We start from the raw sequence: 25695 nt of genomic DNA, 5'->3' as shown, positions 1-25695 counted from the left end.
TTCCAATACCCATAGTCCCTTTAGGCAGATCTGAGTCTACCCTGTTTTATTGCTAGTTCTTACTAATAGAGCCTTGTTTCCTTATGCATTTTTTCAATATTTTTACTATTAGCTCATTATTTCTTGGAATGTTATCTCAGAATTCTCTGAAGCCTTGTTACAAGGCAGGCCCTTCTTCCTCCTTTTTTTTTTAATGTTTACTTATTTTTGAGAGAGAGAGAGAGAGCATGAGCAGAGGAGGGACAGAGAAAGAGGGAGACACAGAATCCAAAGCAGGCTCCAGGTTCTGAGCTGTCAGCACAGAGCCCTACGCAGGGCTTGAACTCACGAACTGTGAGATCATGACCTGAGCCGAACTTGGACGCTCAACCAACTGAGCCGTCCAGACACCCCTGATAATGAATTTTAAAGTGGAGATAAATGCTGGATGTGACCATACTGAAGCACATTTTATTACTTCCAAGGTGTCTGTCCATGCTGTTGTTTCTGCCTAGAATGTTCTTCCTACCCAAGCTCCTACTCATCATACTTCTACATTACATCTCCAGCAAATCTTCCCTAATACATGCTCAGATTTAATTTTCTTGACATTTGCTTTCAAACTTTTGTTAATGATTTCAAGAGTTTAACATACTTGGGACATAGTAGCCCCTAATGAATATTAGTTCCCTTTCTTAGCAGTGAGGTTAAAGAACAATGCAGGCCAGAGCAGCAAGAGGAAGGACAGTATCCTAGAAAAAGCAGGATTTAGGTTGGGTTAGAAGATACAGGTAGGTCTGAAGATACAGAACACAGTGAGAAGACTGGCTACATGTCTGAGGAGCAGCCAATAAGGCTGGGCAGATAAGGTGAGACAAAACTGTAATGAAAAGTGAACATCAGGCAGGTGCTTGAATCTGACTGAGTTAGCAGCTACCCTCAGCATACCCTCACCTGTGCTCACTAAAGACTGAGTTATCCAGAACAATCTTCTCCAGCAGCTCAATCAGTTCATTAGGCAGATCAGCTGTCATGAAGGCCTTGACAGTGACTGAGACCTCTTCAGGATCCTGTGTTTCTGACAATGCTGTCTGTACCACCTGGTTTTAAAAATCATTTGAAAGAACTTGGTTAGTTAAGTCAATTCAAGACTATCCTTGAAGTTAAACAGAAGGGAAGGATACCTCCATGGTAGTCTGAAACAGACACAGGAGAACATAGGAGATTTCTCAAGGCAAAAAGAGAAGCTTGTCTAAAGGCATTAGTTTCAGGGATTCTGTTTGCTTTATTTTGGCAGTTAGTTTTTCTCTAATTGGGGTTAGACTCATCTCTGCCCCAATGACCATACTGTAAATTTACTCCAAAGCCAGTAAGAGTGCACTAAATAGGAAGCTGAAATGCATGTTTGCTTTCATCTTTGTTTGTTTGTTTTTTTTTTTTTTTTTTGGTCACTGTTCATAGCAAAATGGCTTCCATTTCTGTAATGAAGACACCACTCTTTTTTTTTAAATGTACTTTTTTTTTCTTTTTTAAATGTTTGTTTATTTTTGAGAGGGAGAGAGTGCAAATGAGGGAGGGGCAGAGAGAGGGGGACAGAGAGCCAGAAGCAGACTCTGCACTGACAGCAGTGAGCCCTACGAAGGGCTTGAATTCCCGAACCACAAGATCATAACCTCCTAAGTCTGATGCTCAACTGACTGAGCCATGAGCCACCCAGGCGCCCGTGAAGACACCATTCTAATGAAGGTCTTGCTAGCCTAGAGCACCACACTGCTGAGGTCCAGCCCACTTCCAGGCATGAAGTAGAATGTACCCTGCACTACAGAGCCCTCAGAAGCACGCCCTTAGAGAAAGACTGACAAAAGCCTGGCCATACACCCCTCATCCAATTATGGGTGTCTCACCTACAAGAAAACTCACAACTGGGGGAAAAGACGTTTCTTTCTTTCTTTTTTTTTCCTTTTAATGTTTATTTATTTATTTTGAGGGAGAGAGAGCATGAGCAGGGGAAGGGCAGAGAGAGGGGGTAAGAGAATCCTAAGCAGGCTCCGCGCTCTTAGCACAGAGCCCGATGTGGGGCTCCAACTCATGAACGATGAGATCATGAACTGAGCTGAAATCTAGTCAGACGCTTAAATGACTGAGCCACCAAGGTGCCCTGAAAAGACATTTTTCTAAAGAGTATACTTCCCAAATAACAGCAGGCTAGATGGCCAGCTTGTTCTCCTTGTGTTTTGTGCCAGGGGCCTTTGGTGACTTCGGGATCAGTTTTGCCAAGTTTCTGGTGTTCATCAGGGGTAGGGAATAGCAATGCATTAATGAGAGAGAACAGACAGCTCAGAGAAGGTATGACACAGCTAATATGACATCTCTGGCCATAAACTTTCACCCTGCAAACAGGAGGGCTGCAATGGAACCAGAATCAAAGTCAGCCCAGTTCACCTTGCAAGTGGCCACTGTATACTAAATGGCACCATAAAATACAAAAGTTCTTCTGAGGAGTTTATAATAATCCTAACAGTTATGCAGAGTTGTTTGAGAAAAGGGGCTATCAGAGAGATAATTAAAAGGGTATACTTGAGGGAAAAGAGAAGTGTGACAGCACACAGAATTCATCCAGAGTAGGAAGTACCATTTCCTGCCATCATGGTATCTGCCCATTCTTAAAAACCTTAAGAGTACTTTAAATACACACTGGTTGTTTTAAGGGCAAAAATATATTTTTACCATCTATTTGAGTCAACAGGATGCCTAACCTAAGTTACCTCAGGAAGTTGCTTTTTCTAAGTAAACTTTCCATAATAAGCTTCTACTACAGACCTAAAAGCAGTCTGCCACTGCCATCATGTGGTCCCTCTAATTAGAGAGGCACAGTAGGTGAATGCCTCCAGGAGGCGGCTATGAATATTCAGTCACAGCAGATATAATGAGAGCACCAGCAGCTTCACAGACACAGGGAGACCAAAAGGTACCTGCTGGCTTCAGTTCAGTGCAGTGTTAAATCTGCTCATCCCTGTGCCAATGCAACATAACCTACAAGACATGCCAGGTCAACACCTGGAGAAATACCTGTTGTCTGCAAATTTGTAGATCTCTAGCAGAATCTAAACCTACTCTGTCCCAGGCCCTTTGCTGCTCAATGTCTTTGTCAAGTCTCGATGAATCTGAGAGATGGGTAAGTCCAAAGTTGATATAATAAGATCCAAAATAACACAGGCTTCTATCCATCTAAAAGCGTTCCAAAATAAAGTTAATTAAGAAAAGGATAATGGCACAGACATGAGGAACAGTGGACAGAAAACAAGAAGGTGAATTTAGTGGAGATACAGGTGAAGCCCAACAAGTGTACCTAGTGGTTGGTAATGCATACAAAGGAGTCGGGACACTTTAGCTGATCCACTCAGGACTGGAGCCCACTTGTTGGGACCAGGATATTGTTCCTACTTTGATCTTAGCCCACTTCCAAAAAGTGTGCCCAGCAGACGGTGAGGATGGTGAAGTACCATCTGCTACCCGAAGCTTCAGGAAGCCCAGTGAAGCCTGCCAGGCTGCACCCAGGAAGAGCCCTGGCCTTGGCATTGTGCCCCAGCTCCGAGAAGGTGCTGGATGGTCACAAGGGTGCAGGGGTTCCTCAACAAAGGCAGATCTAGCTGAGACAATCTTGAGAGCCACTTATCTTGTGTCAATGGGGACTGAGCTAAAAAAATACTAAGGATCCAGCATGCAGTCATGCCATTAGATATTCCTTTTACTGGGGCAGCACATTCCCGCTTTGGAGATCAGGGCCAACTCTACTCTAATCAATGAACAACTCCAGAGAAGATTCACAAGATTGTCTGGTCATGCATCTAAAGATGTTTCAGACATAACGTCACAACTAGTCACTTTGGCCACATGATAATGAGAAGGCAAAACACAGGCATGCATATATACACTCCCATTTCCATTCCTCACCTGGTCAATCAGCTGTCGCCTGGAAGGGTTGGTCTCCTCAAGGACATGAGCCCAGAGCTCTGGATCTTTCCTGCGCACCAGGTAACGGGCCTCACTTTTGAACAGAGAATTCTCATTGCAGACCTGAAATGAGCATACTAGTGTGTGTAACGCAAACAGCCAACCAATGGACATTATGTGGGGGACCCACTCCAGTCAGTTCCCTCTGTCCCTGACACTTGTTTGGTGTCAGTTGGAACCCAAGCGAGTAATAGGACTTCGACACAGGATGAGCAGCATCCCAAAGGGGTGACAATGAACTCCTCAGAGCAATATGTTACCTCAAAACATGAGTTTCTCAGTTTACAACAACTTAAGAGTGGGTATGGGTGTGTGGCAGCTCCTCTCAACATCAACCTGTTGCCCTAAAGTGGTGCTGCCCAGAACTTTCTGAGACAATAAAAATGTTCTAGGTCTATGCTACGGAATGCAGTGTAGGAAAGAGAAACTAAGTTTTTAATTTTTAGCTAATTTAAATTTAAATAGTCACCATCTCTAAAGTGTTATCAGAATAGCCCAGAACTGATATAAAACAGCATATATGCTACAGTATTTTAAGGCCTATAAACTTTCTTTTTTTATTTTTAGAGGGAGAGGGAGGGGGGAGAGAGAGAGAGAGTGCACACATGCACAAGTTGGGGAGAGGGGTAGAGGGAGAGAGAGAATCCTAAGCAGACTCCACACTTAGCACAGAGCCTGACATGGAGCTTCATCTCACAACCCTGGGATCATGACCGGAGCCAAAATCATGAGTTGGATACTTAACCGACTGAGCCACTCAGGCATCCCAAGGCCTATAAACTTTAAAATATGCTTTCATTGATCGAACTTGAGACCCTTATTTTAGTGCTCTAATACATCTCCAAGAAACCAAACACCACTGGAACATTTCAATGTGTGAGACACTTGCTAAGGCCTGGTGGGAATCAGACTGGCTGGGTACCAGATGCCAGGCACAAGGCTAAGTGTGTGTGTCCACACACTGCGTGTGTGTCCACAGGCTGTTCACACATGCATGGCATGAGGCCAAGAGCAGGCCTACTCTGGCCTGCACTAAAATCTTACTTCTCCTTCTGATACATCAGACCTTAATGAACATTTTTTTTCTTGTCTGAATTCTGCCTTACTAAAAGGCGATGTCTACTGTATATCACCAGATAGGACAGATGGGTGCAAAGATCCCTGAGAGGTCACTGAACTGAGCTTTAATAAAAAGGTGGTAAATTCAGCCAAAATGTGGCTTATGGTATCAAACTAAAGTCCCAACTTCACACAAACCTGCTCCCTCGAGGCAGGTGCTATGTTAACCCAGCCTGCCACTTGGATGGCCAGTGTCAAAAGCCAGAGCAGGATGAGAAACTGTTGCACTGCTCTTGAGTTTTGGCTCTGTATGCTTGACTCTCCTTCCCTAGTTGCTGAGTTTCTACCATGTTGTCAGATATTCTGAGATGCTCAGGGCAAACAGACCAACTGCCTATGGATCTTACAGTCAAACAAACATTGGGTACACCTACATGAGATTTCTGGAGTTTTAGGTCACTATTTGATACTTAACTAACTGAATACATGTAGATGCAAGCCAGGACTGAGGAAAGTAGACCTGGGGGGTTGTTCCAAAGAGGGGCCAGAAAGAGCTCTGAGGTTGGGAAGAGTTGGTGAGGGCACGTGTAAGAAGCTGCCCTAAAAAGAAGAGCAGGTAGTGCAAGGGCAAATGGGACAGAGGCATCCAGGATAGAAAGGCAAGAGGGGAGGCAGTCAGACTGGCGAGGACAGGGTTGCAGTTCACAGAGGACCTCCTGAGTCAGGCTAACAGGTTGAATTCTGCCCTCAGGACATTAGGTAACAAGGAGGACTGCAGCAGAAGGCTGACAGGTCAGACTCAGGGCCAGCCACACCTATAAGTACAATATACAAACAGGGCATAAGCAGGTAGCAAACAAGGCATCTGAATTAAAAAGAAACCAAGTTGTTAATAGAAATGTAACAAATGACCTGCAATTGTGGGGCTCAGAGGAGGCCCTCATGAGCCCCCACAGAGCCTGCATTTGAAGCCAGAGCAAAACCTGGCAGTTAAGTCTATCTGCTGCCCACCTTGATAAGCTCAAGGTCACACTGCCCCCGCTCATAGGCAACGCAGGCCAGATGTGGGTCCCGCTTCTCACAGTAGCGGCCCACCACGCGGCTGTCATAGTAAGCATTTTCTCTCAGGAAGCGCTCGGGGCTGTTGTTGCTGTCGATGTAGATCTTGGCAAGAGCATTGTGAGTGGCAGGCTCTTCACAGCCTTCGTGACTCCGGGACTCCAGCCAGGGAAGAAGCAGCTTTAGCCTTTGAAAGAAGGAAGAACACCGTAAGCGTCTCAAAACTAACATTCAAAACCTCCAGGGCAGACCCTGAACTGTGAAGGTTGCTTCTAGAAACAAACAAAAATCTCATTCCATTAACTTCAGGTTGTTCTAGGGACCAAAACAGACTTGAGTTCCAAACTGATTTCAATTGTTAAGTTTTTCCCAAAGATCTGCAATACCAATAGCAAGTAACTCACTACTGGATCTAAGATTTGTTACAAGAAAGACCAGCTACAGAGACAGTCAGTCTTGGGGCCTGGAGGCTAACTGAAAAGGGCTCTCAGGAAATCAGTCATAGGCTTAACCACAAACACTAGAACCCAGGGGCAAGAGAAGATACCGAGCTAGGATCCCTTACCTGTTTCTTTTTTCTACTTCAGCCACCAGCTCATCAGTGGAAAACTGTCCTCTCACCACCATGATTAAGTTTTTAATTACTTCCTCAGAACAATCCACATCAAGCAGCCCTCCAACCACAGCAGGGATCCGGCTAGGGTTGACCTAGAATGGTCAAGGTGGTGACTTCAGTGCTGCAGGCACAGGTCACTGCTACAAGTCCCCAAAGATTTGGACAACGTGGCTGTCTGAAAGAGCTCCTGTGGTAGATGGAATGCAAACTGTGAAGCTCTAGTCCCTAATGTGACTGTATTGGAAGAATGGCCTGGAAGGAGATAATTATGGTTCAGTAAGGTCAAACGGTAGGGCCCTAATCAGAGAAAAGGCCATATAAAAAACACAGTGAGAAGCTGGCCATTTGTAAGCCAAGGAGAGTGGTCTCAGGAAGAACCAACCCAAGGTGGTAGGGTCAGCACCTTGATCTTGGATGTCTATATTCTAGAATTGTTAGCAATAAATATCTATTGCTTAAGCCACCCAGTCTGTGGTATTCTGCTATGGCAGCCCAAGCTTAGATACCACCAGTCTCAGATACATTCAGGGGTCAGAGGCAGCCTCTCAGGTATAGACTATTACCAGCAACCAAGGCACAAAGGCAGCCGGGTGTCACCTGGGAGCCGGCAGTGATGGTCCCAGCAGTACCTTCTGAACGTAGATTTCGATGTACTTCTGCAGGTTGTTGCGGTATAAGTACAGGACAAGGTCATGTACAAAATCAAACCGATCACACACGATGATGAGAGGAAGCTGGTCTGTGAGCTTGGCCTCCTGTGTAATGAAAAGCACAGAACAAGGCAGGCAGTGAAGACCCCACAGAGCTAGATTGCAGGGACCATGAATCAGCACAGAGATGGCACTGCTTCTGTTAGCAGAGTGGCCCCAAGGAGACTCAAGGGTGAGACTTTGTTCTAGACATGCTGTTGTTTTAAGGTACATGTATTTGCTTTTGGGGATAAGGTGTTTGTCTTGGGAAACAAGTAACAGAAAGACAGTACTATTTGGTTAAAGAAGAAAAGAGCTCTGCTAAATTTGGCAATAACATTCCAAATTAGTCCAAAAGCCATTACCTTTTGGGTTAAGACAAGCAGCTCACTCATTATGTATAAATCTGACCCAGACCAGGCACCAGAAAAAGGACCACTTTTGAGAACACTTGCCGGTAAGGGCTGCCTTTCTGGACAAGCAGCCATACTCTATGGAACATCGGCTGCCTGTGCAGGGCGCTGTTGCCTACCCTGCAGTCCACCACAATAATGCCTCCCCTCATTTGGCCATACCTACATGACACTTCTCAGGTTCTCTTGCACCCTTGCAGTTCTGGGCGTGGCCATATGTTTCCTCCAGTGGAATGAGAATTGAAATGGCACATGCCACCTGCAGCCTCACCCATAAAAACCACCTATGCCAGGGGCGCCTGGGTGGCTCACTCAGTTGAGCATCGGACTTCGGCTCAGGTCATGATCTCACGGTCTGTGAGTTCAAGCCCCGCGTCTGGCTGTGCTGACAGCTCCGAGCCTGGAGCCTGCTTTGGATTCTGTGTTTCCCTCTCTCTCTGACCCTCCCCCATTCGTGCTCTGTCTCTCTCTGTCTCAAAAATAAACATTAAAAAAATTTTTTTAAAAACCACCTATACCAGCTTCTCTGAATTTTCTTTCCTTCCAGTTGACTAGGAAGGCAACTCTCAAGGTTGTAGGCTGAAGATGGCAAAACAGCCATCAGCCTAGTCCTTGAAAGGTGGTGGGAAAGCCACCCACTTACCTCTACACCCACCCCAATCTGTGCATCAGGAAGAAATATACTTCTTGCTTTTTATGCCACTAGCACTGAGTAGCTTATTTGTTTCTGTAGACTTTCCCAACCTAATTAACAGGGGCACAGTTGGGATGTTGCTGAAACATAATGCATCGATAAACTAACTCCCTCTATTCACACAACAGATAATTAAGAGTACAGCCTCAAGGGCTATAAAATTAACAGTGGACTCCTATAAGAATTTTAGGCCAAAGTAGAGCTCTGCACTAAGGATCCAGGGAACACTGGTAGAGACAAAGCCAGCTTTCCAACTCTTGGGCAGCTGGCTGATGGTTTGCTCAAGGAAGGAGGCAATGCCAGGACACACTCACCTTCAGAAAATTCTTCACCCGCTCTGGGTTGTAGCAATTACTCTCCCGGCATATCCTCTCCACCTCCTTGATCTGTCCTGTCTTACAGGCAGCCTGAATGTATTTCAAGTGCACATCTGGATCTTGGCTGAAGTTCACAATTGAGCCCAGGAAGTAGAAGAGGCCTACAAAGAGAGACTGTTCCATCTTACGCCCTCATAATATCCACCTGCCTTCTCCACAGTCACAGGCCACTTTCCCTTGGCAGCCCAGCCCACAACAACAGTGCTTCAGTCTCCCAGCACCCATTACCCACTCACAACTTACAAAATCTATGTGAAGTTCTTTTGCTTTGGCATCTCCTCCAAATAGCTGGTCAGATTTCCATCAAATTTGGGAGGGATGTTCTTGTGTGAAATACTATGTGTATATGGAATCCATCTGGGGGGGGGGGCGCCAGGCATACCCTAGGTGGTTATCTTCAAGAATAATTCAAATAGGCAACTTAAGAGGGCTGTGTGACTGCTGCTCTAAAAAGAAATGCCAGGGACAGGAAAGCAGAGGCTTCCAATGGGAGCCTCCAAACAGAGTCTGCTCCCTGACACCGAGCTGATGGCACACATGGAGCCACTGTGGACTGGGGTGCATGGTGAGTCACAGAGCAACACTGTTCATCAGAAGCTAACCATCTCCTAACTGTCACAGGAGCTGGCCAGGAGGTACTGGTGACAACAGCAGGACAAGATACACCAGAGAAGACCACTATCCCTGAGGAGGAGGTCATCGGTTATAACCTGAGGAAGGAACCAGAACCCTGAAGGCAGACAGTTCCCACTAACCTTACTCTATTGCCATCTCCCCGCCCAGTGCAACCTAATTCCTGCTGCAGCCTTTCCTGCAATGGTGTCTTGTGACAAGGGCAGCTCCCTGAAGGCAGCTTCACTCCTCTAACATCCCAACCTCACTGGGCACAGGGCAGTGGCTTAACACCTCACTGGACAAATGCTCTGCTTCTATCGCTGCCCCAGCCTGCCCCCAAGAGACCCTCATCTGGGAAAGCCATCCTCCTACCAGCAAATTCTTGGTGTGATGCCCACAAGAGGGCAAAGTAAGCCAACCACAATCAGGCCAGCCAGCCTAGCAGCCACACATTGCTCAGCCACCATGGGACTGTTACTCAGGGGAAGCCAAAGGGGCCACCCCTCAGAACCATGCACTCTAGTGCCACCGGCTCAGGCTTATTGGTGAACTCTACAGCAGACTGTGTGACAGATGCTCAGTTCTACAGAGGCTCCAGGGACACAAGGGGGATTCTAAGTGTCCCCACCCCAATGCCAACCAACTAAATGCTTCCTTTGCAAATGCCAAAAAAGCTACCTAAGCTGGGTAACACACTAGACAGCAGAAATCTTCTGCCATTGACCAATACATTGGCTTGGCTTGAAGGAAGTCTGTGAGGCTGGGCAGGCAGACACCAACACCTGAGCAGAAGGTGCAGTCGGCTGGAGGGTGTGAAGTTTACCTTCGTAACTCTTGAAGGATTCAAAGAGCTCCACCAGGGACTGTGTGCCCAGCTGCTCATGGTACTTGGAGGCTACCTGCACACACAGCTGAAGGTTCTGTCTGATGCTGGCAGACAGCAAAGCATGCAGACACGCCAAAGAATCCTCCACTGACAAGGAGCCAAAGAAGCTGATGAGCCACTAGGAAGCAAGGAAGAGTTAATCCACAACTAAGTACCATCCTAGATGTTTCCAACACTGGCAAAATAACTGGATCAATTTTTCCCACTGAATGTCAAAAATATAAAGAATTTTCACTTAAAAGGACTGTGGTAAAAAAGTAAGAGCTGGGAGTAAACTCAGGATAACTAACCTTAATAGTCATCAAGCTGTCACACACCCTGCAAAACCCCACAGGTGATACTAAAACTTATTCTGTAAATGTAAATGTAATACCTATTAGCTTCTGCTAATAGTTTCAGACAATCCTGCTAGAGCTGTCAATGTTAATAGGTTTTCTCTATTAGGCTAAGTCAAAGGTAGAAAATGGAAAGAAAGAGGTAACGTGGGTCCGGATGCATGGGTGAGCAAGTGAAGCTTGTGTGTGGGTTGAATGAAAACTGTGTATAGTAGTGATGAGGCTCATGCACAGGGAATACACATGCCACAGTCCCACAACCATGGACACAGGAAATTTCAGGAGCATGTGACCCTAATGACAGATGTGTGCCAATCACAACAGGAGTGCCCCAAGGGTGCACCATACCTCGGGATTGAGGAGGTGAGTGTGGACCACAGCCCTCTTGATGTCATATAAGTCAGTGTAGTGCTCCAGCGCACGCTGCAGGAGGCCTGCCTTTTCACAGAGCTGGGCGATGTGGGCCCGATCATAATGAGTAAACATCTGATTTCCAAGAATGGCATCTGCAACCTATGAAATGGTGACGTCAGGAAGAAAAACTGAACAGTGGCAATAACTTTTTAAGAACAGCTGCTCAACACCCCCACGACACAGCTCCAGAACAGTGCTCATGAAACAGAAGGGCTTCACAAGGTCTAGATCCTTGCCCACCTCTGAGCAGAGCCCTAGCCATCCTTCCAAGTCACCTGGGCCTCTTCGAACAAGGCTCTGTCCTCCTAGGTGCAGAGTCAGATGTGTATAATAAGGCTGAGGCCTTGCCCTAAAGCATGTTACTGGGATCAGTACAGGCTATTGTTCCGACTTTTCAGCCATCACATTTGTACAGTTTTCTATGGCAAGGTCATGGTCAATGTGAGGGCGTGAGTCTACGAAGGCCTCCTTCTTTAATGAGCTCAATTGTTGGACTAGCAACAGTCACGATTAGACCTGGAAGTAATAAATCCTACTGGTGTTCACAAAATTTCTCCACTTGGTTAAAGGCAGAATTAGGTGTGTGTGGGGATGTCTGAAAAACAACTAACCCTCCTGGAAAGAATTTTGATGAGGCTTAATATCATCTTTAAATAAGCAACCTCTGGACTAAGAATGAGTGGGTCAACAACCAAACTTGACTCTCAGTATCTAATAAGTAGCTAGTCTTTTTTTTTTTTTTTTTTTTTTTAATTTTTTTTTTCAACGTTTTTTATTTATTTTTGGGACAGAGAGAGACAGAGCATGAACGGGGGAGGGGCAGAGAGAGAGGGAGACACAGAATCGGAAACAGGCTCCAGGCTCCGAGCCATCAGCCCAGAGCCCGATGCGGGGCTCGAACTCACAGACCGCGAGATCGTGACCTGGCTGAAGTCGGACGCTTAACCGACTGCGCCACCCAGGCGCCCCATAAGTAGCTAGTCTTGATGAGACACACACTCTTTCCCATTTCTTCCAGGATATGGAGCACAAACCAAGTACATGGTGACCACAGACCTAGCCTAATACCATGTTGTTCCAGGATAATGTACATTCTGGGCTCTCTGCAGAGGAAATCCACACCAAGTGCTGAGAGCAGGGTTTTGTAATATCTGATGCTTATCTGATGCCCCCGCCCTTTGTTTCCTTAAGACTTGTCCTTACTATCCTCTTTTTTAAAAAAGGTTCCCCCTTATTATAGTAATAGTGCAGTTTAGAGAACTCAAAAAACACAGAAGGGCCAAGAAAGAAAATATCATCCAGCCTCTGAGATCCAGAGAGAACTGCCCCAATGTTTTGGGCATTGTGCCCATTTAGCCTACCCCTCTTTAGGGTTTGGGCTCTTCTTAGGGTCTATCTGCTCAGTTCCTGAATGGTGCTTAGTTTCTGTTTCAAAGCTTGCTAATTAATTAATTAAAGTTTATTTATCTTGAGAGAAGAGAGAGAGGAAATCCCAAGCAAGCTTTGTGCTCCAGCGCAGAGCCCAATGGGGGGCTCGAACTCACCATGAGATCATAACCTGAGCTGAAATCAAGAGTCAGACAGTTGGGGTGCCTGGGTGGCTCAGTCGGTTAAGCATCCGACTTCGGTTCAAGTCATGATCTCACAGTTCGTGAGTTTGAGCCCCACATTGGGCTCTGTGCTGACAGCTTAGAGCCTAGAGTCTGCTTCAAATTCTAGGTCTCCCTCTTTCTCTGCTCCTCCCCCGCTCATGCTCTGTCTCTCTCTCCTTCAAAAATAAACAAAAACATTAAAAAAAAAAAAAGAGTCAGACACTTAACCAACTGAACCACCCAGGCACCCCTTTCCAAGCTCATTTATTAAAAACTATCATCACACATAATCATCTGGTCATAAGAGTTCAACAGAACAGCAAACAGCAAATTAATAACACTTTTGTTTCCTAGAGGTGGGATATGACCCACACAACAGCAGCTAACTTGTGGATTTGAATAACCTGAAATCACAGAACAATATAATTAACAATTATTGTTTCCTAATCAAAAAACAATATATGATTATAAACAAAAAGAAATCGGAAGACAAGTGAGTAAAGAACAAAGTGAATGACAATCCTGTCCACTCAGACAACTGTGGTTAACAGCTTGATGTGAATTTTTCAAACTCCTTTCCTGCATACATATCCAAAATTAACCAAAAAAAGAAAAGGCATATACATGTGATTTAAATCACAGCCCTCCCGCCAATTTTCAGGTCAAGAAATGCACTGCCACAATGAGATACCACTTCACACTCATTTAGGATAGCTATTTTTTTCCAACTTATTTATTTTTGAGAGAGAGAAAGAGCTAGACTGGAGGAGGGGCAGAGGGAGGGGGACAGATGATCTGAAGCTGGCTCTGCGCTGACAACAGAGAGCCTGATGTGGGGCTTGAACTCTCAAGCCACGAGATCATGACCTGAGCCAAAGTTAGATGCTTAACTGACTGAGCCACCCAGGTGCCCCATATAGCTATTATTATTATTTTTTTAATGTTTATTTATTTTTGAGAGAGAGAGACAGAGCATGAGCAGGGAAGGGGCAGAAAGGGAGACACAGAATCTAAAGCAGGCTTCAGGCTCTGAGCTGTCAGCAGAGAGCCCAACATGGGGCTCAAACCCATGAACCATGAGATAATGACCTGAGCTGAAGTCAGATGCTAAACCTACTGAGCCACCTAGGTGCCCCTAGATATTATTATTTTTTAAACATACACAGAAAATAACAAGTGTTGGCAAGGATATGAAGAAATTGGAATACTCATATACTGTGGTGGGAATATAAAATGGTGTAATGCTTGAAATATAGTATGGTGGTACTGCAACAAGTTACATACAGAATTACCATATAATTTGGCAATTCCACTTCTGGATGTATGCCCCAAAGAGCTGAACACAGGAACTCAAACTGATACCTGTACACCAATACTCCTAGCAGCTCTATCTGCAACAGTTACAGGGTGAAAGCAACCCAGTGTCATCAACAAATAAACAGGTACAGAAAATGTGGCATACACATATGATGGAATATTATTCAGACATAAAAAGGAATGAAATTCTGATGTATGTCACAACATGGATGAATCCTGAAGACAATATACTAAGTGAACAAGCCAGAAAAAAGGACAAATATCATATGATTCTACTTATATGAAGTATCTAAAATAGGCAAATTCATAGAAACAGTAAGCGAAACAGGAGTTACCAAGGGCTGGGGGAGGGAATGGGGAGTTACTGCTTAATGGATACAGATTTTCTGTTCATGATTATAAAAAGTTCTGGAAATATACAGTGGTAATGGTTGCGCAATACTGTGAATGTACTTAAGGCCACTAAATCATGCACTTAAAAATGGCTAAAATGGTAGGGGTCCCTGGGTGGCTCAGTTGGTTAAGCATCTGACTCTTGATTTTGGCTCAGGTCATGATCTCACAGTTAGTGGGATCAAGTCCCACGTCAGGCTCTGAGCTGATAGTGTGGAACCTGCTTGGGATTCTCTCTTCTGCTCATGTGCTCACTCTCTCGCTCTCTCAAAATAAATAAACATTTTAAAAAAACTTCAAAAAAATGGCTAAAATGGTAAATTTTGTTATGTGCACTTTACCACAATGAAGAAAAGAAAAACGAAAAGAAAAGATGTCCCAGGTGCAAAAGTCTCTATGAAAGTTTTGCACCATGGATTCTAGAACTTTCTTGCAGGAAAGTCTTGGAGAGTGCCCCCTGAGGCATGAGCACATCCCAGCCCAAAGCCACTGTGTTTAGGTGTGCAAGTCCCACAGAGAAGTAAAACAGGTGCTCTGTCCTATGGTTAGAGCCTAGAAATGTCACTTGCCTGGGGTGCGTGAATCAGGTTCATCTCCAAAAGGCGCGTCTGGAGGTGCCCCTCAGCTGGGCGATTATTTTTCAAGGCATCCAACAAGAAGGAGGTACACTGCTGAATTAAACTGTTTTCCATGAAAACGTCTACAATCTGAAACAGATTGAAAGCCACATATTGATCCAAAGGAAACTATTTTATTTTCCTATTCAGATAGCTCCTGAAATTGAATCTCATTTAGAAATTCAACCATTAGTTCCTTCCCTTGCATTTTCTCTCTTTTTTTTTTTAGTTTTTATTTTAGTTTTTTAGTAATCTCTACACCCAATGTGGGGCTCAAACTCACAACCCCGAGATCAGGAGTCGCATGCTCTGCTGACTGAGCCAGCCAGTTGTCCTGCATTTTCTCATTATCAAAATTCAAGTAATTCATAGCCATTACTTTCTAGGTAATTTTGTGAAATTATTATCACCCATATCATCCTCACCAACAGGGCATTTTTATTCAAGTAAATCAAAGGAAGTACTTTGAAGGGACTCAAGCAATCTTAACAATCTGTTACTTAATCAAATCCTAGAGGCAGTCAATACCTGGTGTCTAGCCCTTATACTCTCATTATTCAGGCACAGTTAGGAAACTGCAAACACTGACTTAGACATCGATCATTAAAGTTAAATAGAAGTTAAAGAATAAGACTTAGTAAGAAGTGATATATAGGTAATGAAGTTACTGATTGTGTAACTGTTTCCATATTTAAAGTACAGGAGAAAGTTTATATTAAAAATACTTTAGAAATATGAAATATAAACCAGATGTAATCTGGAGTCTTCTTTCCCCTTGGTATCTATGTAAATTTGGCTCAAACCCTTTCAACATGATCTCCAAACTACCTGCAAATTCCACTATGTATCAACCCAGTATGAATGCACTTACATCTATACAAGCTGTTGGTTTTGCCTTGCTTCAACCTTTGTTACATCTCTCTTTGTATTACCCAGAGCCCATTTTACCCAGTTTACTGAAGGTAACTTGACATGTGTTTATGTCTACACACTAAGTGTGTTATGCTAAAATAATGGTCTCATGTTCACCTAACTCCAGATGAGCCAAACACCCACAGGATGAAAGTCTACAGACCTGAGAGCACTTACCGTAACCAGTACACAGAGAGAGTTCAGGTGGCCTTAGTCAGCAGAGGATAATGAAGTGGGGCTACCGTTTTAAAATGACATCCTCACTCCCCACCACCAACCACCACACAAAAGAAATAACATTCTCACAACCTGACAGATGAATCCTCTAAAATACTTCAAAACAAAGGTAAGTGACAGTATTCAAATAATAAAAGAATAGAAGACAAAATACATCAGATTTTTTTAGACTGGAAGACACTGGTAAGAGAAAAACAAATAAAAAGGAATCTTATTGACAATTATACAAAGCCATAAAAAGCTATCCCAAACAACTCATGCTCACCTGGTCAATATTGGCCAATGGCTCCTCATCTCGCACTAGCATTTGAGAAAACTGCAGGCCCTGGTCTGGGCTGATTCTCATCACACTCCTCAGTAAAAAGATCCAGTCTGGGGTATAGCCAACCTAGAGGCAAGGTAACACCCATCAAAAAAATAAACAAAACACCTTGAGTATTTAAAAAAAAAAGCTCCCATCCTTTGTTTTAAACCTGTGTTTACAAAGAAATGAGGAGCAATATTAGCATGCGTATGTGCAGGATCTCTGCCAAATACAACATCCACTTCAAGGCGCTGCCATGTATGCAGAGACACAATCAACTACACAAACAGCCTGGACCATAAAGAAGTCATCCAAACCAGTGTGCAAGCTCTGACGAAACCCAGCACGTCGTCCAGTGAGCTTTGGGCACAAGCTGCAGTGGAAGCCCGCTAAAACATGGATTTAACACACAGACGGTGCTGAGGGGCACGAGGGAGAAGGGAGAAAAAGAAAAAAATTACAGGAAAATCCCCAAGTGGAACGGAACTGGAAGGACTGTAAAAATAAGACAGGAAAATAAAAAACTGAAGAGAAGAGAATCATTATCACCGAATGACAGATGCTAGCAGCAACACCGACAACTCATACCAAAGCACTTCCAGAGAAGGAAGGGTATTTTATAAACTTCAGAATCAGCAACCACCTACCACAAATTCATTATCTGTGAAATGCTAATGGTTAGGCATGTATTACCTTTTTGGCATAGAGGACAATTTTCTGGAATTGGCCTGTTTCTGCAAAACACTGGATAACCTTGCTCGGCACATTTGCCCGAAGATACACACTCAGAGCAAGTGTAGGGTCAGCAGTTTTAACCAAATCTCCAAGTTCTTCTGAACACTCCAGCTGTGGTGTGCCAAAGAGAGAGGGCAAGATTAGGACCAGAGGAACCTGTGATCTAGTTTAATAACTGTGCTGAGGGCTGTGATTTCATAAGTGTTTGTACCTTATCTTCTTTCAGCCACTTTTCTAAGAGTTGCTTGCGACCCTGCTGAAGCACTGGACGGCAAAGTTCTAAGGATTCAAGTTTATTGAGCTGACCCTGGTCAAGGAGGATTCCAAAGTACTGGAGCAAAGGAGAGGCCTGCCCAGGCTGGGCGGGAATACTTTGGAACTTCCGAACTGTGTCACTGGTACGCAGGACTCCCTATGACAAATGGAAATGTAGGTTGTTATGCTGTACTCAAAGGCTGTCCCTTTACTTAACTCGCTTGTATTAAAAAAAAAAAAATCGCTGGGGTGCCTGGGTGGCTCAGTTGGTTCAGCAGCCAACTTCACAGTTTGTGGGTTTGAGCCCCATGTCAGGCTCTGTGCTGACAGCTTGGAGCCTGGAGCCTGCTTCGGATTCTGTGTCTCCCTCTCTTTCTGCCCCTCCCCCACTCACCCACAGTCTCTCGCTCTCTCTCTCAAAAATAAATAAATATTAAAAAAAAAATTGCCGATGGAAATTCCACACAGAATTGTCAGGGACAGAAAGTCCTCTACCAAGGCAATGGCTTCCACCTTCAGCAAAAACCACAAGCACAGCGAGTCTCAGTCTCACAGGTGACTTCTAGGAAGAAACTTCCTCCCTAGCATGCTGCAGTGAGAATTAGGCTTTTAAATCAGCCTGGCAATAGTGAAGTTCTACCATTATTATGTTCTAATTCAAAATACTCAAAAGTCATGCGTGAAGACTAGAAATGGTTTGTTCATAAGTATCCCTTGAAAGAAGAAATCGTTTCAATGAAAAGCAACTCAAAACCCTTTATTTACTTAGGAGCAGATCTAGGCCTCGGACAATTTATCCTAATGAAATAAACAGAAAAAAATGCCCTAAGCAGTACTGTTACACTCTAGATGAGCAGAGAAAGTCGAGAGCAGAATATGACTAAATAAAACAGGGTACAACTACTTGATGTATAATACAGTTCTGTATTTCCTAAGCTAAGAAGCTGCATGAGAAATATGTATGTATGTACGTAGATGAGAACTGGAAGAGAATAAAAAAATGTTGTTGCAGCAGGATTGTGCTTTTTGTTGATTTCTCATTGTTGTCATGCCATTGGCACAAATTTTAAAGCTAAAACAACTAACAAAACAGCAACACACTCCAACATCAGTAGTGGAATGCTTTTATAATTTATTTCACTCTCAGATTGGTACACAGTGTTGTAGGGCCATTACCTTTGGTGCAGATGCTGCTACTTTGGCGGCTTCAGCATAGCTCCCCTGTGCAAAGAGGGTAGTGAATTTTCTCACGAATAACTCCTCCGCCCCAGCCAAGTTACTACGAATGGCCAAGCGCAGACCAAGGTCTGGATTTTGAAGCACACTGGTTGCATAATTCACAATGTTATCTTCCTCGACACAAACTGACAGCACCTATAAAGACCCAACAAGTGAGACTGGCCTAGCCTAGAAAAGTGCTCCATATACACATACTACTACATCCTGCTCTCAGGTACTGCAGTATCAGCAAAATTCTAAAGCTCAGGCTGAGTATGCCTAGAATGTTGGCTCTAACAGTGACAGAATGCACAGGAGCCAAACACCTAATGGCAACACAACAGAATATCATGGTAGAGACACAGCATGGGATTCCATGTAGTTATTTTAAAAGACTATAAAAATACCAAGTGAGAAAAAAAATAAAGTTGCATGGACATTGACCAGTGATGTGTTCAAGATGATCACTCTGCCAAAATGACCTATTTGGGGGTGTGGAACCGACAGTTTTTCTTCTTAAATGTTCTTTTCTTTAAAGCACAGATTTTCAGGGCGCCTGGGTGGCTTGGTCAGTTGAGCGTTTTTGACTTTGGCTCAGGTCATGATCTCGTGGTTTGTGAGTTTGAGCCCGTATCCAGCTCTGTGCTGACAGCTCAGAGTCTGGAGCCTGCTTCAGATTCTGTGTCTCCCTCTCTCTCTGCCCCTCCCCTGCTCGTACTCTGTCTCTCTCCCTCAAATAAACACTAAAAATAAAAAAAAATAAAAAAAAAAAGCACAGATTTTCTTCTACTGTTTTTTTTTTAACTTTAGTTGAGAGGGGTGCCTGGGTGGTTCAGTCAGTTGAGCATCCAACCTCGGCTCAGGTCATGATCTCGCTGTCTGTGAGTTCAAGCCCCATGTTGGACTCTGCTGACAGCTTGGAGCCTGGAGCCTGTTTCAGATTCTGTATCTCCCTCTCTCTCTGCCCCTCCCCCACTCATGCTGTCTCTCTCTCTCTCTCTCTCTCTCTGTCAAAAATAAAACAAACATTAAAAAAAATTTAACTTTAGTTGAGAGAGGTAATTTAGGTAGCATAGTACTTGCTTTTCAACCCTCCCCAGTCAGTATGTGTCTGGCCTGGTGTGTATCAGAACTGCTGCTTCACTGAGAGAAGCTTCATGCAGTAAGGGAGCTACTCTCTTCTCAGAATCGATCCTGTGTTAGGAGTGATATAAAGTAATGGCAAGAAGTAGAAGGGAGACATGGGTATAAGTTGAATAACAGGAGGTAACTATACTTGACCACTGTCTTGGAGGAGTAAAAGTTAAGCTCTAGTCCCTAGTGAATGGAAACGGTAGGAGATGAACCCTCCAAGTTCCATACCTGTCCCTTTTTGTTGACACCAATAATTCCAGAAGTAGATTCATGTGGAGCAGTGACAAATATCGTGTCAGCACTGATACGGTTCATGTAGATGCACACGCCAGACTCTATGTCATACATGTGAAGATAGCCATATTTCGTGATCAAGTAAATAACACCATGTTTAGCTCCAATCTATAGGAAGATACAGAACAGATAGAAAGAAGCCAAATAGGGCAAAAGAGCTCACAAATGATGAAAGATCTTGAGTTATTAAGCCCAAGAGATCACTTACTATTGGTGGGGAGCATTATGCTGCTGAGATGCAGATCCCAAGTTGATTCCAGTCAAGTCCTACCCACTTGAGAATAGTTTTATCTTTTTTTATTTTATTTTTTTAATACGAAATTTATTTTCAAATTGGTTTTCATACAACATCCAGTGCTCATCCCAACAGGTGCCCTCCTCAATGCCCATCACCCACTTTTCCCTCCCTCCCACCCCCCATCTACCCTCAGTTTATTCACTTGAGAATAGTTTTAAAGCCAATACTTTGGCCAACTCTTCTCAAATAAAGGTCCAATAAATTAGGCTATTCATTTATCTTTCAGGTATAACTATCCTCTCCTTACTTCCTTACCAAATCCTTTTAGAAGAAGCTGCAAGTTCATAAAATCAGGGGAAAGTTCTGGGAAAAGACCTCATACACTGTGTTCACATTTCAGCTTGCCCTCCACCACCATTTAGTAACCTTTGACCTTTGCCAAGTTGTGTTAACTCCTACAGAAGATTTAACACATGAGAAATTCTGAAGGGGTGGGAGAAAGACTGATTAACTTGCCAAATTAAATTATTGTATGGGGCGCCTGGCTGGCTCAGTTGGAAAAACATGTGACTCTTGATCTCAGGGCTCTAGTTCATGAGTTCAAGCCCCACGTGGGGTATAGAGATTACTAAAAACAAAATAAACTTTAAAAAGTTATTATAAGGGGGCTGCCTGTGTGGCTCAGTTGGTTAGGCATCCAACTTCAGCTCATGATCTCACAGCTCGTGAGTTCAAGCCCCATATTGGGCTCTGTGCTGACAGCTCAGAGCCTGGAGCCTGCTAAGGATTCTGTGTCTCCCTCTCTCTCTGCCCCTCCCCCACTTGCACACTTGTTCACTCGCTCTCTCTCTCTCCCAAAAATAAATAAATGTTAACAAAAAAGTTATTATAGGGGTGCCTGGGTGGTTCAGTTGGTTAAGCATCTGACTCTTGATTTTGGCTCAGGTCATGGTCTTGCAGTCGTTAGATCAAGTGCCCCACTGGGCTCCACACTGAGTGTGACCCCTGCTTGGGATTCTCTTTCTCTCTCTTTCTCTCTCCCTCTTGCTCCCTCCCTCTGCCCCTCTGCTCCCCCTTGCTCCTCTGCTTGTGCTATCATTCTCTCTCTCTCTAAAAAAAAAAAATTATTATGAAACCTAGAGTAATTTTATTTGTTTGTTTATTTTAAAAATTAAAAGATCTCGGGGCACCTGAGTGGCTCAATTGGTTAAGCATCCAACTTCAGCTCAGGTCATGATCTTGTGGTTCATGAGTTCGAGCTCCATGTTGGGCTCTGTGCTGACAGCTCAGAGCCTGGAGCCTGCTTCAGATTCTGTGTCTTCCTCTCTCTCTACCACTTGCTGCTCACACTCTGTCTCTCTCTCTCAAAAATAAATACACATAAAAAATTTTTTTTTTAATTTAAAGATCTCCACTGCAAGATCAAGAGTCACAGCCAGCAACTGAGCCAGCCAGGCGCCCCAAACCTATCATTATGTTACTTTATTTTATTATTTTACTCTATTATTTTTTTTAATGTTTATTCACTTTTGAGAGAGAGAGACAGAGAGTGAGAGGGAGAAGGGCAGAGAGAGGGAGACACAGAATCTGAAGCTGGCTCCAGGCTCTGAGCTGTCAGCACAGAGCCTGACATAGGCCTGGACCCACAAACCATGAGATCATGACCTGAGATGAAGTTGGAGGCTTAGCCAACCAAGCCATCCAGGCACCCCTCAAAGTTATAGTAATTTTAAAGTATGGTAGGGGTGCCTGGGTGGCTCAGTCAGTTGAGCGTCCAACTTCAGCTCAGGTCATGATCTCGCAGTTTGTGAGTTCGAGCCCCACGTTGGGCTGTGTGCTGACAGCTCAGAACCTGGAGCCTGCTTTGGATTCTGTGTCTCCTACTCTCTCTGCCCCTCCCATGCTCATGTAGTGTCTCTCTGTGTCTCTCAATAATAAATAAACATTAAAAAAATTTAAAAAATCAAAGTATGGTAGCAAAAAATAAAGTGGGGTACTAGCATAGGAAGAAATAAAAACAAACAGAACTGAGAATCTTGAAGTAGAATCAAACATATAAGAATTTAACATGAATGAGTAGGTATTTCATATCACAATGTTAATATAACCAGCTGGCTATACTGGGATACAGGAGGAGGGTAAAGAATTTGGCTCTCCATCCTGTTCTTTATCAATGTAAATCCCAGATGAGTCAAAGATTTTTACATAACAAGCAAATAAAACTGGGGTTCCTGGGTGGCTCAGTCGGTTAAGCATCCAACTTTGCCTCAGGTCATGATCTGGCAGTCTGTGAGTTTGAACCCCATGTTGGGCTCTGTGCTTACAGCTCAGAGCCTGGAGCCTGCTCCGGATTCTGTGTCTCCATCACTCTCTGCCCCAACCCCACTCACACTCTGTCCCTGTCTCTCAAAAATAAACATTAAAAATAATTTTTTAAAAAGCAAATAAAACTAAGAAAGTAATAGAAGAAAATATGGTGAATATTTTCTTCACCTTGGGGTGTAGAATTCTTTTTAAAACATGACACCAAAGCCACATAAAAATGCAAAACTTCTACAAGGTGGAACACACCCAAATAAACTTCTGTTATGACTATGAAAAAATATTTATTTGAAATACATCAGGCATTAGTATCCAAAAACTACAGAGTTCTTACAAGTAAGATAAAGACCCCCAAGAGAAAAACTGCCAAGATCAGGAAGAGGTAATTAACAAGATGCATATGAGTGGTAAACTCATTCCACCTCAACATTAACCACAGGAAGGACATGAAGCTCATTGGACACTGTCCAGCTATCAGGGAGGTGGTGGCAGGAGTAGGAACTAGCCAGTGTGGTTGTACACATGCCCCTGACGCAGCAATTTCACATGTGGCAGTTTATCCTTGGACTGATGCACAAAGATATATGGACAATAATGCTCCTAGAAGCATTCACTATAAATACCCAATGGGGGATTGTCTAAATCAATTAGGGCACATCTACAGAAAAGATAATATAGACATTAAAATATTATATGCATTTTATTGGAGTGGTGTTGGTCTGCAACATAGTGAGAAAAGGTCATAAAGCCCAAGGCCAGTGCCAAGCCATTTCATAAGACTCTATTTGCGTATATGTTTGTAAATGCATGCATACAAAGATACTTCCAAAGGGGGCAGTCACAGTTATCAGTGGGGTAGGATTTCAGTGGATATTTAATTCTACTATTATGTTTATTGATATTATTGGAAATTAATGGACAATATGTATTTTTGTAAGATAGAGAAAAGGCCAATTTCACTTTGTGGGAAAAAAACTGCATTTGATCACATACTATTTCTAGAAATCTAGCTTAAAAAATATTAAAAAATTAAAAAAGAAAGCATCATTAAGTATTGTCAAATATTTGAGAACAGAAAAAAGCAAATAACTAAACTATCCTACAATTATACTACATCCCTAAAAATAAATGTTTACTTCCCAAGATATTAACAAAGAATGGCATACCTTATAGAAATGTCTACGATGTACTGAGTAAAAATGGGGGGGGGGGGTAGACTGTATGATCTTACATATATAATGTGATTCCAATTTTGTTCAGAAAAGATGTGTCTAACTTTTTAAATATAATAAATAGTGAAATCTTTTTTTTTTTAATTTTTTTTTAATGTTTATTTATCTTTGAGACAGAGAGAGACAGAGCATGAATAGGGGAGGGGCAGAGGGAGAGGGAGACACAGAATCCAAAACAGGCTCCAGGCTCTGAACTGTCAGCCCAGAGCCCGATGCGGGGCTCGAACTCACGGACCGCGAGATCATGACCTGAGCCGAAGTCGGCCGCCCAACCGACCAAGCCACCCAGGCGCCCCAATAGTGAAATCTTTGATATATTTTACAGCCAATTGGTTCAGCTAGAGAAGACTGTTTTCTTCTTTATATTTTGGTACTACAGTGAACATTTAATCTTTCATAATAAAAAGGGAAAGGTCTGGGACGTCGGTATGTGTCGGACAAAGTCCTGTTTGTAGAAAAGAGTGCTCCTTTCCAGACTGTTGTTAAGGCAGCATGAGTTAAAACATGAACACTGACATTATCTTCTCTGTGTTCTAATGTATCTATTTGGGATTCTTCTGAAGCACAGGAACCTGCTATCTGCTGTTCCCCTCCACCCAAGATCTGTGATTTGTTCTAACTCATGTAGCAGGCAGCACATTCATACCTGCATAGCCACTGGGAAATCAGTCTGAGCCTCTGGAGGGAAAAACACATCCACAGCTTTCTTTACAAAAGGCTGGTTTCCTGCTGCAGGCTGTCCGACTTCGATTATGTGCAACTAGATAAGAGATTTAGGTCAATCCAAGGAAACATATTGGTGGCAGACTAATGCTAACTAATATACAGTTAAGTACAGCCATAGTCCATGCTCTGTAAGACTAATGATAAAAGTTACATTCAAACAAGACAAGAAAATCTCTTGGTTGGAGTGCTCATGCTATTCACTAACCTACTGCCCGCTACCAAGGACAATAGGAAAAACCAATGCCAGGAAACCTGAGCAAAGTTTAGTTCTAGCATGTTGGCTGAGTCACTTGCCCCCTCTCTGGCCATTAGTGTGAATGCCCATGAAACAAGCTCTCCTGGACATGGGCTCAGGCTAACACACATCAACTGACAAGATCATGTAACTGAATGCCAAACTCACAAGACAGTTGATCGTGCCAAAGGCCTGAGAGTTTTTTTAAGGTTATGCTGGGGGGCATAAAAATCCTTGGAGAATCGGAAAGAATGACAGTGGACAAGTTCTGTCCCTGCTTTTATCAGAACAGCTTCAAGTTCCTCTCATCTAATAAAAAGGTACCACAGCTAGAAAAAGGCTGGGGAAAAAATCATGAGTGGAGGTGGATCAGAGACGTGAAACAATGAGGGTTGGAGGGGGTGTCCAGTAGAGGAAACTTATGAGTATACACTTAGTTTGGATTTGGCCTAGCAGAGAGGGAGAAGGGAAACACCAAAGAGGCTTGAGGCAAGCAGAGAGATGGGCTAGAAGGGGAGGGCTGATGTAGCAAGTGAGCAGGGGCCACTGTGAGTTAAGATGCAGGGAGACTGAAACTCCTAGCATACGGGCACTTTAAGAGAGATGGTAGTTTGGGGAAATTCTTTTTGATGGGTGGAGTGGGTCTGAGGACCTATTATTCTCTAACCCAAATATGGGTAACAAGAGACTCATGTGCTACAGATGTGAGACTTGCTAGAGGCTGGACAGTGGCAACACAAACAGAATGGAGCTTGAGAACTCTGGTTTCTTGCTTAAGAGTTGG

At 43.6% G+C, this 25695-nt stretch overlaps 1 protein-coding gene across 6 annotated transcripts in view; it reads right to left on the bottom strand.

Moving 5' to 3' along the window:
• CLTCL1 (clathrin heavy chain like 1) overlaps positions 1–25695 on the bottom strand; it is a 131328-nt gene that overhangs the window by 34992 nt on the left and 70641 nt on the right. For 5 of the 6 annotated variants that reach the window (XM_042961804.1, XM_042961802.1, XM_042961803.1 and 2 more), the window contains 15 exons: positions 24597–24710; positions 20093–20266; positions 18689–18886; positions 17469–17669; positions 17216–17368; positions 16484–16606; positions 15022–15159; positions 11085–11249; positions 10339–10519; positions 8838–9001; positions 7357–7482; positions 6677–6819; positions 6064–6298; positions 3934–4056; positions 934–1079 (listed from right to left, as the gene is read on the bottom strand). In XM_042961804.1, coding sequence (XP_042817738.1) covers positions 934–1079; positions 3934–4056; positions 6064–6298; positions 6677–6819; positions 7357–7482; positions 8838–9001; positions 10339–10519; positions 11085–11249; positions 15022–15159; positions 16484–16606; positions 17216–17368; positions 17469–17669; positions 18689–18886; positions 20093–20266; positions 24597–24710 — 2384 coding nt within the window. Of the gene's footprint in view, positions 1–933; positions 1080–3933; positions 4057–6063; positions 6299–6676; positions 6820–7356; positions 7483–8837; positions 9015–10338; positions 10520–11084; positions 11250–15021; positions 15160–16483; positions 16607–17215; positions 17369–17468; positions 17670–18688; positions 18887–20092; positions 20267–24596; positions 24711–25695 lie in introns of all 6 variants that reach the window. The other variant, XM_042961806.1, reaches the window with a different exon arrangement.

The sequence above is a fragment of the Panthera tigris genome, chromosome D3 (genome assembly GCF_018350195.1).
Source record: "Panthera tigris isolate Pti1 chromosome D3, P.tigris_Pti1_mat1.1, whole genome shotgun sequence".
Lineage (NCBI taxonomy): Eukaryota > Metazoa > Chordata > Mammalia > Carnivora > Felidae > Panthera > Panthera tigris.
Note: the sequence above shows the minus strand (reverse complement) of the source record. Positions and strands in the feature narration are given on the sequence as shown.